A 15,556-nucleotide genomic window follows, 5' to 3' on the forward strand; every position below is an offset into this window, starting at 1 on the left:
TAGCTTCATCAAACGCTACAGATAGATTGTGTGACAGCCCCGTGACAATCCAACTTGTTGGAGCGTGATTTCGTTACCTCAGCGCGGAGTGTAAGCCAGTACCCACGCCACCCAGTTGTCGTTCCGCGGCATGACAATGCCTGTCAGATTTTGCCTTTTGCAAGGTTTTATACGACCACTGTACTTTTCCCGCTTTTCAACGGGATTTCGACCATTAACGAGACTCGCGACGATGAATTTAGAAGGAGAAGGTATTCAAGCAAAAGTAACGTTAAACGATGGACGTAAAATGCCGTTGTTCGGTCTCGGTGTATACAAAGCCTTGGGAGACGATTGCAGAAAAGCTGTGAAGTTTGCTTTGCAGAATGGATACCGCATGATCGATACTGCTGCTTTTTATGAGTAAGTGCGAATGCTCAGGCCAGGAAATCATATTTTTTTATTGTAGCTAATAAATATATGTGTTATTGTCATGTATAGCAAGGGAATTTTGTAAGCTGGGTATACAGTTACTGAAGTGAGTGTGTAGGGCAACAGCCTTGTCATTTTTTCGACGTTTTTGCTTGTTTACAAGCTAAAAACGTAGAATAGGGGTTATGTGGTCAAAATTTGGAACCACATATTTGTAAACTCTCAAGGGACTTTTTTAATTTCTCAAGGGACTGTTTTAATTTCTCAAGGGATTACTTTTCGCTGTTGGTGATCACTTGCGATCTCATGGAAAAAACGTGACTTGTCACATTTACAAACGTTATATAACAATTTTAAAAGTGACATGTCAGCTTTCTTATCTCAACGCACGTGTGTCTGAAAGGCGATCTATAAAAAGCGTCGCACATTGCGTAACTAAAACACGAATAAATAATCACTAGCGCTTACATCGTTTAAAAATTACAAACGTCAAAAATAAACCATACCAAAAAACTCGCTCTTTTGAAAGATATTATTGAAGTTAAAACAAATGCAAGAGATGGGGGCTTCCTCTAGCTTAGGAGCGGTTAAAAGTTAAGCCAAATTTGGTCGCTACATCAGCCTAGGTCGTTAGGGACGAGACCTCGCGTTGACAGAAATGTTGCATGAATCGGCTTTACAACATGCGATCGTATTTACGCAGTTCGAGTGGAATTTCAGTAAAAGACAGCAAAATTCTTTCGTATTTCATCTTCAAATATAATTCGAAAGCATTCACTGTATATATGGCTTTTGTTTAATCCTGAGTCTTAATATCCGACCCTCGCAGAGCCTAGACAAAACGCAGCTTGAGTGTAACGATTTGTTTACGCCGCAATTATATGCGCAATGTTTTCTCCGACAGTAGTCGGAAATATCCGTATTTCATGATAAGTTCGAAGAACAATGCACAGGATAAACCTTTGACTCATACTTCATGCAAAAACGTCGATATCTCGAAGAGACTTTGATTCTCTCCGTCCCCTGTTGTAATAAAAACGTTTGCTTCACAAAATACGTATAATTGATGTTTTTTCCCCTAGAAAAACGCTATTGTTTTACTCTGTACCCCACAAAAAATATTTGAATAAGACCAGAAGATGTTGGTGCATTTTCCTGGGAAGAAATGGAGAGTGCTGGCAAACCTATGGGTTTGTTCTTTGGGAGGCAGATCATGATCAATGATCCAAGATCACTCAGATCATGGTGCGTCAATTGAGCCAATGAATGAGGGTCTTTCGGTTGTTCATTCCATAAACCCCATATTTTGTTTTTTTTTCTAGACCACAAATTTCTTCTTCCAGTTGGTTTGTTCCAACTGGAATTCCAGGACAACCTTTAGAGATTGTCCACAAGTTCCAACCAGAATTCCCGGAAAATTTACCTTACCATTTGCATTCCAACTGAAAATCCGTGGCGGCTTTTGTGGCTAAACACACCCTGTATCATCCACAGGGGTACAATGAACTGTTTGTTTAAAATGAAAATTTAAGTCTTAAGTTCATAATTATTGTTCTTTTTCAGCTATAGTAAGTGGACGTACCATTTAGTAATTAGCAAGTAATACGAGTGCTGAACAGATGGCCCGCTCAAGTCCCTTCACACGTGACAACAATGACAAATGACTACAATAATTTATTCCTTTTTAAGAAATCTTTCAGTTAGCAGATGTTAAATTATTATAAATCTTACTATTTATTTAAAAACAATTTTTCAGTTACAAAAATAAGGTTGTGTACCTGCTACCTGAAGTAACCATAGCTTTTCCCTCAATCAAACAACACCTGAAAAATTGTGTAGTTCTAGGAAATATTCATACCCACTCCATGGAAGGTGATTATAAATTTTGAGGGTGTGTGTGTGTGTGTGTGGGGGGGGGGGGGGTCAAAAGCCAAAGTTTTTAAAAGAAAGTATGGGGTTTAACTGGAAATTTCAGAGTGGTGGGGTGGGGGGATTCAAACCAAGACACCTTAAATGGAACGGGTATGGATATTTGCTGGAACAACATGAGAACAGTTCTTCCCCATCAAATTTTATACTATCGAGATCCGTGGTTTTGATTGGGCTGTTATGAAAATCAGTGAACAGTTTTCTGGCACAGGGTACCAGAGTATAAAATGTTTTTTCTTTCAACAGGCGAAACTATATCACTAAAACAATAACTTTTCTTGAAATGTTGCAGAAATGAAGCTGACGTTGGACAAGCCATCAAGGAATCAGGAGTAAACCGAGAAGACATTTTTGTGGTGACCAAACTTTGGAATGATAACCATGGATATGACAAGTGTCTGAAGGCTTTTAATACAAGCCTGAAAAAGTGAGCGGACGTTACATTATAGTTGAGTTAGAAGTGCAGGATTGTTAAAAAAATTTATAAGGCTATTTGTGCAAACTTTAAAAGATGGATCAAAAACCAAACTTTTACGACTTAAAAGTCATCAACAGGGTTGTTGTGTTTGCTGCGTCAGTTCATATTTTAATAATATTAGGTCACTACCATGATCAGGAATAAATAAATTGGATGTGCCAGCAACTTTTTTTTTAGGTCTGGCTTTCTTGAAGCGATAAACAAAGCTTTCAAGTGCAGGATTGTTATGCTCATGGAAGGTAGCAAGGAAATTAAAATTGCATGACTTGCAAGCAAATACATTGAAACATAGTTCATTCACTGCAGATGATTCATTATGAACTATTCTAACTTTTGTTTTACAGGCTTGATACTGGATATATTGACCTGTTCCTTATCCACTCACCTACACCTGGAGAGAATGTGAATTCCTTTAAGGCCATGCTCAATCTCAAGGAGGAAGGACTGTTAAGGTGACCATCAACATTCTGTGTAGTTAATCCATGCAGTATACTCTTGAGTAAACTGGCATCCCATGCAGAGAGAGTAGAAATACTCCTAGTTGCTTCACACTGTACAAACCATCCAGAGTTAAGCATTGAGTTGGCCCTGTGAGTCATTTGTATTTTGAGTTTTTACCAACCCTTTCAGTTGCAAGCTAAAAATAATTTAACCATATAAGCCCTTTTAAGCCCCTCTCCCCATATTTGTGCCCCCTCTGAAAGTTCATTTTTTTAATGAGCCCCCACCCCCACCCCTCTATTAAAGGTGCTATGTCACAGGGATTTAGCAGATTTTTGGTCTAAACTCTTCTGAAATTAGAGGTAGGCAACCTTTACCATAAAAAAACATTAAGGTTGAAAGGAAGATAATACAATTCTGGATATCAAGCTACAGCTATAAATATCGATTTTTTTTGAAGAGGCGTGGAAACAACTTGAAAAATTACGGTAAGCCTTACTTTTCCTAGTTGCAATCTGGCCTTTTTCATCCACAACCAAAGATGCTCGTTAACAGTTTCAGTGCTCTAATATACCAATTTTTAATAAAAATGGACTAAATTATTTTTAGGTTTCCTGTGACAGAAATGGTTGTTCAAAAATCTGATAAAATCCATCACATATTAGTCCCTTTAAGCACCTCCCCCTCCCCCCCCCCTTCCACTTCCCATTTCCCTACGTAGATAGTAGATCATGACAATCATACATGTATGAACAACAAAACAAGGCAATTTTAGGCTTTAATGTACTTTCTCATACACCACATGTACTTTTTGTTGTTTCATTTGTGTGAAAATGGGTTACTATTAAACAGCACTACCGGTACATGTAATTTTAAACCTAAGAACATTATCACATACTATACTATTATTATAATTATTGTTTAAGGTCTGTTGGAGTGTCCAACTTTGGTGTGCACCACCTCAAAGAGATGGAAAAGGCGGGGCTTCCTACTCCAGCTGTCAATCAAATTGAGCTCAATCCCTACTGGCGATTAGATGACATTGTGAACTATTGCACTGAAAAAGGAATTGCACTGATGGGCTACTGTCCGCTGTTTCGTGGCAGAAAAAATGATGATCCAGTATTAGTTGAAATGGCAAGTAGGTCAGTGAAGATATTTCTAATAGGTGTTTAGCTCCATGAGGGAGGAAGGCACTAACAAATAATAGCTTAAAATAAGCTATATAAATTTGTTAATCGGGCGGGGGCCTGGGCCCGATTCATAATCTGTGTCAGATTTTGTCGTTTGTTGTAGTATAAAATGAATTTTCAATTAAAATTAGCTTATACATACATAGTTTGATATATCTTTTTCTTTGTATGTATGGCAAACTAAGAAATCTGGAACAAAGGAATACACCAACCAATTAAAGTAGATTAAATCCTTTTTGACCTGACTTTCATTTAAAAGTACAACATAGACCAATCCCATTTCCCAGCCCAAATGTTACCCAAGTACCATTTCCCACCATATTGCTTCCTGGTTTTCCAAATACCAGTCCCAGTTAAATTGTTTACTTGTTTTAGATTACCAGTCGCCGATTGCCCAAATCCCATATTGGCAATTCCCAATGAAAATTTGTCCAAATCCCAGTTCCCATTTTACCCCTTCAGGTCCCTTGGTATATCTTTAGCTAAGCCAGTGAGATTCTCTTGTGAAATGTTGGCTTTCAAACTCTTTAGTTAGGTTGAATTTCTAACCTTACTCTCTAGGTTTGATCAGAGTGATGGTCCCGCAGAGTATACCTGTGATCATGAAATGCCATTGAACCGATTTATCCACCCCTCCCTTTCCATTTTGTCTGTATATGTATTCCAGCACTACAGTTAAAGCTCCCTGTGCTGGTGACGTCCTCTTGTAAGCAATTACAATGAGCGACAAAAGTCCTTAAGACAGTTGGTTAGAAAGAATACTAAATTTAACATTCCCATTTTTCCACTTTGATCCGTTGCAGCTTGTGAACCACTCCCCCACTCCCCCTTTTCAATGTTGTACACAAATAAGGCAAGTCTTGCAGATAGTAAATCCAACATTGTTTCGGGGGAGGAGGTAATATCGAAGGGGGTGAGGGGGAAAACTTTGTCTAAGGTACTAAAAAAGTGCCAAGTACGTCCCGTAAGTGACCGCTTTCTTAAAATTCCAAAATTTTGCTTGTTAACTGCTCACTATAATTGGAACCTTTCATGAGGTACAACTTCTGTTCACATGATCCGACCTCTTTACAGTTTGCCTGTTAGTTTCAGAACACCAGTTCTCTTATACTCGTTGTTTGTGAGTGACTATTGTTTCATCGTGGCACTGCTAGTACTGTATTACAGCCTAGCCTGCGTAGCAGGCGTCGAAAGGGGAGGGAGGGGGAGTTGGGAAGAGAGAAAGAGAGAAGGAAAAAACGGAGGGGGAGTGGGGACGACTTCCCCTTCTTTTCCCCTCTCCCTTTCCCTCCCCTTTCTGACGCCTGCCACGCAGGCTAATTACAGCCTGGAAATTGCAACAGCATTGGACGCACTGAAATCTCTTTGAATTACTAAATGTAGTTTCGAATCAGGTGTTTTTGCGTTTACAGACGGATGTATGTGCACAGATATAAGCGGCGAAAACGACTGCAGGTTTTACAATTTAGGCCCTCTATTGTTTCACCGCGGTCTAACGTCTCAGGCAGGTTTTCTTTCTTTTTCGGGGAATTTCGTTTGTGTTAAAAAGCAAGTATGAGCAAGGATAGATAAAATAGCTGCTGATTGTAAATATATTTCCATTCCCTCGAACGAGTATTTTTTTTTTTTTTTACTGAAACGCTCCGCAACCCAACCAAATGCTTTGACAAATGGCGCTTTACTAAACACGTAAAACGTTTTTAGTAAAGCTCCAAAAAATTGTTAATCATCAGAATACAGGTAAAGTATCGATTTTTGAACAGTAAAAATTAGAACCTTATCTTTGAAGTACTTTTCTTGTTTTTTACCATCCTCGGAGACCCAGGGGCAGTTAGTGGGGGCGACGGGCAGCTTATCGGGACAACGGGATTTTCGGGCGAAAGTTTACAACATAGAGCGTAACAGCCCCTGGGCACATTGTCTTACCGAACCAGTTCCAGAAGCGTTTGAACTCCTTCCTCTTGATTGGCCACAAAAATATTTTTGTGGCCAATCAGCGAGGTTGACCAGAAGAGCGACTCTGATGTCTTCTTACACGAAGTTGTTTTCCTCATAGACTTGTCGTGGATGCTCTGCCCATCAATCGGATGCTATTGCATGGAGAGTCTCAGAAAAAAATAAGCCTTAGACGACTGCCAGTTCTACACTGTTAGTTGCGCGCTTTTTAATAGTTATTCGAGTAAACAACAACTCTTATTATTTTTCTCGGTCGTTGCCCGACTTCTGGAACTTGCCACGGTCTGGGTACTTCACTGCACGGGCCACGCGTTAGCGAAGATATCGCTGTCGTCACCTTTTGTTATTTTGTTGCCAGCTTGACAGTTAAAACAAAGGGTTTTTGTTTAATTTGTTGGATATTTAAATAACAAAAACAAAACTTATAAACAAGAGGTGCTCGCGTATAGCTTTAAAAACTTTTGTTTTCCTTGCGCTATGCTACATTTAACATATTCCCAGGCCTCGTTGTTTTGTTTTTGTTTTGCTTTTTTATCTGAGACCCACGTAGTATCATCCGATGGACGGGCTTAACAACAACGACGAGTCTATGAGGAAAACAACTTCGTGTAAGAAGACGTCAGAGTCGCTTTCCTGGTCAACCTCGCTGATTGGCCACAAAAATATTTTTGTGGCCAATCAAGAGGAAGGAGTTCAAACGCTTCTGGAACTGGTTCGGTAAGACAAAGTGCCCAGGGGCTGTTACGCTCTATGTTGTAAACTTTCGCCCGAAAATCCCGTTGTCCCGATAAGCTGCCCGTCGCCCCCACTAACTGCCCCTGGGTCTCCGAGGATGGTTTTTTACGTATTTGTATTGTTTGACCGCGGTCCGTCCTCTCCTAATACTGAGACCACCTTAGTTAGACAGACATACATGTAACACATAAGCTTGACATTTCGGGTGGTTGCTTACGGAAATGTATAAATGCCTGGAAATGTTGACTCGTTATTCAACTCACTCCATTATTCTTACTCTTGCCTCTTTTAGGTACAAGAAGACTATTCCACAACTTCTTATTCGCTGGAGTGTACAGAAGAATTACATCACCATTCCCAAGTCAAGTAAACAAGAAAGAATTTTAGAAAATGCAGATATTTTTGACTTCGCCATTAGTGAAGAGGATATGAAAAGTTTGGTAGGTGTATGATGTCACAGACTAAAGAAATACATATTTGTCACCCTCTCTAGCAACCAGCACGAGCCATCAGATGTACACCCTTACTCTGAGGGAATCAAAACGCGGCATAAAAGAGGATCTATGAGAGTAAAGTTTGCTGCCATGAACACCTGTTTCTTTCCATGAGCACAATGCAGTGTCCCGCCAGAGCTCAAACCCAGACTGCTCTATCAGGAGTTCGGCACAACAACCATTAGGCCACCACGACTGCTCTGAGGGAGACACATCAGCCAAATTGTAGCCGGGATCATTGTGCTTTGTTCTTGGGCTACACACCTTACTTTCAAAGTGCCTTTCCACTCGGAAATGTAATGGGTACCGACGAGCTGTCAGGAGACCCTGACAAAACACTAGAGTAAACAACTGAACGGCAATCTAACTTCGGAATTCAACAGTGTCGTTACTTGTAATAAAAAAGAACTCACTTAGGGAATGTTTTTTCTTAAGGTGGGGGGGGGGGGGGGGGGTGTTATATTTTACAAATATTTAAAAATTAATGGAAAATTACATGTTGCAATCTTGTCCGAACAGAAACGAGGTATGACCGAGCTAAAATGAATTTGGCCGGTCATCGTGTCCGGAGAATCATCGGAAATTATTTCAAGCCCTGAAACTGCAACGGACTATACATCCTATCGGCAGAGGGAGTAGCAGTGTTCCTAGTAGATTTATGCTACAGGAACCGATATAAACTCCAACAGTATAGGCAGTACAGTCTGATACAAATGCAACTTTGCCTTTCCTTGCTCCCTGCTCTAGACTTTTTACTGCTTTTCTGTATTCTTAGACGAACATAGGATGCTTACAAGAGCACAAATTGTTATGAATGTGTCTTTCATCTCGCACGTCTTAAGCTGCAATTTCCATTCACGATCAACTAAGAAAATAGAGGCTGTAAAGAAAAGGACCATGCTGCTTAATCTCAGCTTCTGTGCAGCTTTGCTGCAACTGTTGCGTTATTAAAAATAGTTACATTGTATAGTTGCAAAGATTTAGACTGTAAAACATGTGAGCAAAGACCCTCAGAGTAGAGCTTCGTATTCTCAGACTAAGAGCTGGCCTAAAAACATGAGAACTTCTAAAGTTCCCATTCCCATCCATTTGACTAGCATGTTGACAATGACTTTATCTTTTAACGTTGCAGAATAATATGCCCACAGAACAGTGTGCTTTGATGAGGAATGTCACAGACTCGCCATGGATAAGCTAACATGAAGTACCAAGTGCCGGTCGCCTGTGATGGAGCTTCTCAATCAGTGGACGATTCAGATAATATACCATCCAAATACCTCTTAGGCTCATCAATAAACGAATGGGACAGTTTCACTTGCAGGCTTTGTTGCTTGCTATCCTTGCCCCATTTTTTGTCTGTTTTACATCGAGACCCCGCCTTACGACCAACCCGTTCAGTTGTAGGACCACCTCTAAATGATAAATCCTTTGACTTTGAATAAAGATTTTTACCTTCTCGTTTTTTCACTGTCTTTTCTCTAACAAAACTGTGATAGCAGTAACTGCTTGTGCATCAATCATGGGTAACACACTGATTTGAAAGATGACGGTTGCGGCGGGACTAGGGAAAGAAGTGGTAACATGCATTTCCTTTTTTTCTTCTAGTTTGTTTGTTTGTTTGTTTTTTTTCTCGAAATAACCCAAAACCAGTGTATTTATATCAAAACAATCCCTAAAATGCAATCTTGATGAGTAATTTCTTGGATATTGATTTGGTAATCACACTTGAAGCTAAACAGTCACGACGTTTAGACCTCTCCAAGGTCGGAGAAGTCGAAACTTTGTGAATTTTTAGCGTTAAGTGTTATTACCAAATTAAATGCAATCAACAATGAAAAGAATTTCGCTCTCAGCCGTTTTGTTAGCCCGCGTTCCTTACCCCACACCGCGTTCGTCGTCGGGCCGGGAGGATAAGAACCGAATCCATAAAACGGCTGAAAATCGCGCGTATTATTGAAGCAGACCATTCTAACGGATTACCAGTTTGTCTTCCCCGCCCAGCGAAGTTAGAGCTATTAATTAGTTATCAACTCTTTCATAAAAACAAAGAACACACCGTAAGTTTCGCTTTTTCTCTCACTTCAAAAAAATGTCAACCTTCAGACCAAAATAATAGCTCCAATGAATTTGATTCTTTCAAATTTAATTAGCTTCTGTCCGTTTCCAACGCAGTACTTTACTTTCTCTAGCAGCACTCAACATTCTACTGTTGGCATTGCGTTTACTCTATCAGTTTATAGCTTGTTCTAGGGGTTCAGTTATTTGGGAAGAAGCGGAAAGAAGGGAAAGTGAAGAAAAAGACGAGGATTAGTCGGAGAGAAGCCCCCCTCGCACAATGCCCCTCGCCATTTTGTTCCATTCCTCGCGCTGATCTCGTTTTTCGCGCAGCTCCCCAACTAACCAAACGCCTGGAACAGGCTATCTATCAGTATGAAAAATAAATAAGGTAACTTCAATTAACGTGCTTTCGGAAGACAGAATAGGTCCTTGCATAAGGAAGTCTGACAGAAGCCAATGATGGCTCAGTGGTTAGTAGATAGGCTTGCCTACATAAATACCAAACGGTCAATATAAATAGCCACAATTAATTTTTTTTTAGAAATTTAACTAGCTTCTATCCTTTCCAAGGACATTCCGTTATATTTGCCAACGGTTTGATGCATTGTTCTGTTGGCATTGAATTCTGTGAGAAAATAAATAGATAATAAAACAATTAGCTAATTATAAGCAACAAGTTGTCCCCATCATAGGCACAAAACGCTTTTTCGAGAAAGCAGACTGAATCTGTCGTAAAGTGCAGAAAACTAAGTGGCGAAGAAAGATGGTATCATTTTATACCTAAACAGATCATTATTTTATGCAAAAAAGACTTCCAACAACACATGACTACAAAATTGAAACTGCCTGCGTGGCAGGCGTAAAAAGGGGAGGGGGAGGGAGGGGAAGCACGCGAAAGCTCCTCTCCCTAGTCGCCTCTTCCTTTCTTCCCTCTCCCATCCCCTCCCCTTTCGACGCCTACCACGCAGGCTGCCTAAAGCCTAACTGCGCAAAATCAGACCGATCACGGCTATCATACAACGCAAACATTCTTCACTGTGTTGGATTTTTAATCTCTGTGCTTTTTCCTATACCTCCCACAAGTGAAATGATAGGTGCTGTAATCCTTTAGTAATATGAAACCTACCAAAGTTTCCATATCCTTGTCGCTTATAGTGAAGTCAAAAACGTTAGCGTTTTCTAGAATCCTTTCTGGTTTAGCCGACTTGGGAATGGTGATGTAATCTTTCTGTACACTCCAGCGAATGAGAAGCTGTGGAACGGTTTTCTTGTACCTGCAACAGTTTTTACAGTTCTCTCTGATGAGGGTCTTACGCTTAAAATGTCATTTCCATTTTACGGCTACACTTCAACTACTTCCACGCCAACCTCATCTTCTCTACTTTTAAAATTGTATAAGAACGACACTACGCAATAAATTCCTTGACGAAGCCATATGACGCAGAGCTGTGCTCTAGCAGCGCCTGGCATGGGTGCCACAGGCGATCTACTTTTGTCTTTGGGTGACTTGTATTATTTTGCTATCATAAAAGCTTGTATGGGCTGGGCATCCAAGATTTCTTACATAAGAGCATTCGGGCACCCTGCAATGATCCCCTGCAATACTCCCCAGCACTACAAGTCGATTTAAATGCAAATAATACGTTATCTTGCACTCCACGTGTATGCTTTGGTATAAAAACCTTTGTGATCAAGAACAAGAAACAGCCACATGAGCAACCAATCAGAGAAATACTTTTCCAAAAAAATGCATGCACCCTGATAGATGTTTCTTTATTTCGTCGTAATATAATCCGTCGTGCTGCTAAGCATGTTTAGACCTCGGGAGATATTCTCCAAGCACAGCTCTCGCATTCCGTTAATAAGAATGAAATAACAACCGGGTCTTGGCTGAAGACATCTCAAAATATCTAGTCACATAGAGTTATGCTAGGTCATTGACTTACCTACTGGCCATTTCCACTAGAATTGGATCGTCATTTTTCTGGCCTTGAAACATCGGACAGTAACCCATTACAGCAATTCCTTTCTCTCTACAGTAGTTCACGATATCCTCCAAGCGCCAATAAGGATTCAGTTCAATTTGATTGACAGCTGGAGTAGGAAGACCCGCCTTTTCCATCTCTTTGAGGTGATTTACGCCAAAGTTGGATACGCCTATGGACCTTCAAGATAATAAACTGTTTAGAGACACCATTAATCAACTGTAGTTAAGCAATACAAGCATTGACCCACATTTTAAGCGGCTAGTGCATCAGAATCCAGCTGGATCAAGAGGTGTGTAAATCAGTGCCCCTGGTGTGTGCCACGCCGTCTTGGCCCGTTGAAGACTGGATGTGTCAAAAACGAAGTGTCCGCGTCGGGCCAAGTGGTCTATATGTGAAAAATATGTACACAAAGCCAGTTCGCTTGCCATATCTGTCTTGCTTGTTCGCCAAGAATTTGCTCGGGAAGGAAAAGTTTTGGCTAGTGCCTCCCCTGGTTGAAAACGTCGAAAGTTTGACGGCCATACACGCGGAGAAACGGCGGATTCTTCAGATTGTGGTCGATCGCAGGTATCGTAACAGCGAGTTTTAAAAGTTCGTGTGCGATATGCTAGTTGCACTGCTGTAATGGATGTTTTCAGATTTTTTCTGGGAAGATCAATGACAGCTTAACGCGAAACTTTTCCAAACAAGAGTAATTTTTTTACGAACAAGCCCGGCAGATGTGTCATGTGGCCGTCTAGCTTAGTCTAGCTACGCGTGCAAAGCGTGCAGCAGCGATTCCTAAGTTTTTTATAGGTGAGATAATAGAAGATCGATCGCAGCTGGAAGCGAAACTACAACAACAACAAAAAGTTTATTTAAACAATCACATTATTTACAATATTTTTCACCTCCCGCAATTAGCCTAGTTATTCGAGGCGGGAGGTAAGAAGAAAATGAAGAAAAAAAAAAATAAATAAAGTTACAAAAAGGTAATACCTTATCTACATTAAAGAAAAGATAGTAATAAGAAAGATAACTTCGAATATCATAGTAATAAATTAAAATAACAATTTCCAAACAAACTTTTAAGACCTTACATTTTGTAAAATTTTTCCGTCGATCGACCGATTAGCTACGCGCGCGTGTAATGCGTGCAGCATCAATTGTAGCACTCAAATGACGGTCATATTTCCCGAAGACAAAATTTTCCCGACACTTCACATCCAAGTTGAGGAGGCACTAGCCGAAACTTTTCCTTCCCGAGCAAATTCTTGGCGAACAAGCAAGACGGATATGGCAAGCGAACTGGCTTTGTGTACATATTTCGTGTGAGAAAACACCAAAAGGACTGTAGTCAGGCTGGTCGCCGATTGGGCAGAATAATACAAAGGGAATACAAAAGATTCAGAGAGCTTTTTGAACTGGTCTGGTAAGACTCTTTCCCCAGGGGCACTTTCAGTCAATGCAACCTTTATATGCTGATTTTTCCCTCGCAGTTTCGCGCTATTTTCTCCCCGCATTTTCGCGATTCCCTCGCCCCACTAACTGCTCCTGGGTCTCCGAGGATGCCCCAGTTTTATACACCTGGGTGGAGAGAGGCACCATCAGAGTTAAATGTCTTGCCCAAGAACTCAATGCAATGACTCTTGGACTCCAACGAAGACCGCTCGATCCAGCGCGTTAACAATTTGGCCACCATGACTTCCGAAGACTGGTGTTGTAGTTGAAACTCAGACATCTATAGCTGGATTATTTACCACATGACCCAGGCCTTTCTGCCACAGGAAAACACTCGTACTGCTTTTAATAATAATACTCCAAAGAGCGGGAAGGCAACTGATACACGAGGTACTCCAACTGCAGCTTACAAATGTAGCATCACTAACCTTATGAGGCCTTGCTCCTTTAGTTTCATCATGGCTTTGAACGACTCAACGTTTCTTCCAGGCTTTGGATGATGGATTAGGTACAAATCAACATAGCTTACATCAAGTCTGCAATGAAATATTAGACGGTTGACTGTATTGCAGCCCTCTATTTAGCGGTCAAATTCCCGGAAATCGCTCTCTATATTTACGGTACATTAGACTTTATTAAGCGGCCACCTTCTTGACATTCCTATTCCTAGTGTGTCATTTTGACATGACAATAAGAAAGGCATGTCTAGTTTCACGAAATTAAGCTACGCGGCTGCAAATCAATCAAATAAAGACAAACTTACTTGTTGAGACTTGCATTGAAAGCCTGCAGGCATTCATCATATCCGTGGCCCAGTTTCTGAAGCTTGGTCACCACAAAAACATCTTCTCGGTTTACTCCTGATTCCTTGATGGCTTGTCCAACTTCAGCTTCATTTCTGGCAAAAGCGAAAAGTCAATAATGAAACTAGTACCAAACATTTTAAACTGATAATGCACTTCAAGCCGTCCTTCTTTGATACTACCACTACCTTTGACCATAACCAGGAAACCGATCTAAGCAACAAAAAAGGTTCAGTGAAAGTGGTTTATTTATAGCTTTGGTTTGCGTTTTCGGCAATTTTACTTGAGTGCACTCCCAGCGCAGTCCATCAAAAATTAGACCGTGCTTGTGTAGCCAATCAGACTGCGAGTCTGCGGCCCTTTGCCTCACAATCGGTCATTGGATTATGCTGAAAAAGGGAAAAAGTATGGTCTACACATTCGGAACATAAGTATATATACCTAGTTGAATAAACGTTGACCCTGTGACAAGCATAAACCATGAACGACATGACCCAATGGTATTTTGGGTGGACAGTCTTGGTAAGCTTTGCAATATTACTTTTGTTGAAAATCAAGACATTTTATTTTTTTGAGAGCCTTAGCAAGATTTATGCAACCTGTCTTATTATCGTGTTTATTCTGTCACACACGACGATTGCTTTTCCGATTTCCCAGTAAACATTTAGGTCGCATTGTTCAAGGTTTATGCTTTTCATGAGTCAACAATTCTTCAATCAGGTATATACAGAATTCCGTTTATCATTGTTGGTGATTACTCTCCTCTCTTGCGAGCTATGTCTGGCAATCTTTCATCGTCAAAACACAAAATGGACAAAATTACTAATTTCCAATAACGAATAGCTGATAATAAATTACAGTTCAAAACTTTCTGTCATTAGCATACACAGCCACTTAGGGAGAAACTCCCAATCTGATTGGTTTACACACAAATGAGCGGCAATTACTATGTATGATTTTTATTTTCACGCACTGACGCGTTTCAGTCCACGCGTGGAAGTCGTTAGTCAGGCTAAATTACCTAGCACCCACTGACAGATAAATCACCTTCAAAGATTGCCCTTCTCCAATGTATTTCACAACTGTTCTCGACGACTATCGACAGCGATATGTCCAATATGAACGCGACGCAGTTATGTCTAATAAATTATTCGAAAGCTACATGTGTCGTTTGTGACTTGTAGCTTGTCACGCAACACCTGTAATTACATGTTGATGTTTCGTGTCGTTATAGAAAACCTCTTTCTTTCTTTTCCTCTTTCTTTTCTTTTTTCCTCTTTCTCGTTTCGATCACACAATAATATACTTTAATATGAAAAAAGAATTTCTCATGTAGTAAACTTTATGTAAGTTTGAGTCTTTTGATTTGAGCGCAAAAGCCATGTATTAAATTTGTATCTGCAAACATATAAAAGAAAATTAAAGGTCGGTTTTACTTACGCGTAGAATGCTGCTGTATCAATCAGTCGGTATCCGCTCTGCAAAGCAAACTTCGCCGCTTTTACAGTCTCTTCCCCGCTGGCTTTGTACACTCCCAGACCAAACATTGGCATTTTATTGCCATCGTTTAACGTGACTTTTCTTGCGAGGCCTTCGCCTTCCATATTTCCCTGAGCGACCGCCCTTGCCT

General features: G+C 40.4%; 2 protein-coding genes across 2 annotated transcripts; one reads left to right on the top strand and one right to left on the bottom strand.

Annotated features, from left to right (window-relative positions):
* The first annotated feature begins 142 nt into the window (after positions 1-142).
* LOC144649786 (glyoxal reductase-like) lies at positions 143-9,078 on the top strand. The gene is made up of 6 exons (XM_078509376.1): positions 143-402; positions 2,633-2,767; positions 3,163-3,270; positions 4,186-4,404; positions 7,436-7,583; positions 8,770-9,078. The coding sequence occupies exons 1-6, from the start codon at positions 233-235 to the stop codon at positions 8,833-8,835; spliced, it is 846 nt and encodes a 281-aa protein (XP_078365502.1). The 5' UTR covers positions 143-232; the 3' UTR covers positions 8,836-9,078.
* Positions 9,079-10,159: 1,081 nt separating this feature from the next.
* On the bottom strand, positions 10,160-15,553 carry LOC144649791 (aldo-keto reductaseMSMEI_2347-like). The gene is made up of 6 exons (XM_078509380.1): positions 15,367-15,553; positions 13,887-14,021; positions 13,552-13,659; positions 11,642-11,860; positions 10,822-10,969; positions 10,160-10,320 (listed from the first exon to the last, which is right to left on the bottom strand). The coding sequence occupies exons 1-6, from the start codon at positions 15,528-15,530 to the stop codon at positions 10,252-10,254; spliced, it is 843 nt and encodes a 280-aa protein (XP_078365506.1). The 5' UTR covers positions 15,531-15,553; the 3' UTR covers positions 10,160-10,251.
* Positions 15,554-15,556: the final 3 nt, after the last annotated feature.

Source organism: Oculina patagonica, chromosome 4, assembly GCF_052425735.1.
Source record: "Oculina patagonica isolate OP01 chromosome 4, crgOcupat, whole genome shotgun sequence".
Classification (NCBI taxonomy): domain Eukaryota; kingdom Metazoa; phylum Cnidaria; class Anthozoa; order Scleractinia; family Oculinidae; genus Oculina; species Oculina patagonica.

Bases quoted from the DNA above. Each gene is read 5' to 3' on its own strand.
- LOC144649786 (XM_078509376.1), top strand. From the start codon at position 233: ATGAATTTAGAAGGAGAAGGTATTCAAGCAAAAGTAACGTTAAACGAT. The intron at 2,768-3,162 runs GTGAGCGGACGT...TTTGTTTTACAG, and splicing joins TTTAATACAAGCCTGAAAAA to GCTTGATACTGGATATATTG. The intron at 3,271-4,185 runs GTGACCATCAAC...TTATTGTTTAAG, and splicing joins AAGGAGGAAGGACTGTTAAG to GTCTGTTGGAGTGTCCAACT.
- LOC144649791 (XM_078509380.1), bottom strand. From the start codon at position 15,530: ATGGAAGGCGAAGGCCTCGCAAGAAAAGTCACGTTAAACGATGGCAAT. The intron at 14,022-15,366 runs GTAAGTAAAACC...CGCTTTTGCCAG, and splicing joins GATACAGCAGCATTCTACGC to AAATGAAGCTGAAGTTGGAC. The intron at 10,970-11,641 runs GTAAGTCAATGA...AAACTGTTGCAG, and splicing joins CTAGTGGAAATGGCCAGTAG to GTACAAGAAAACCGTTCCAC.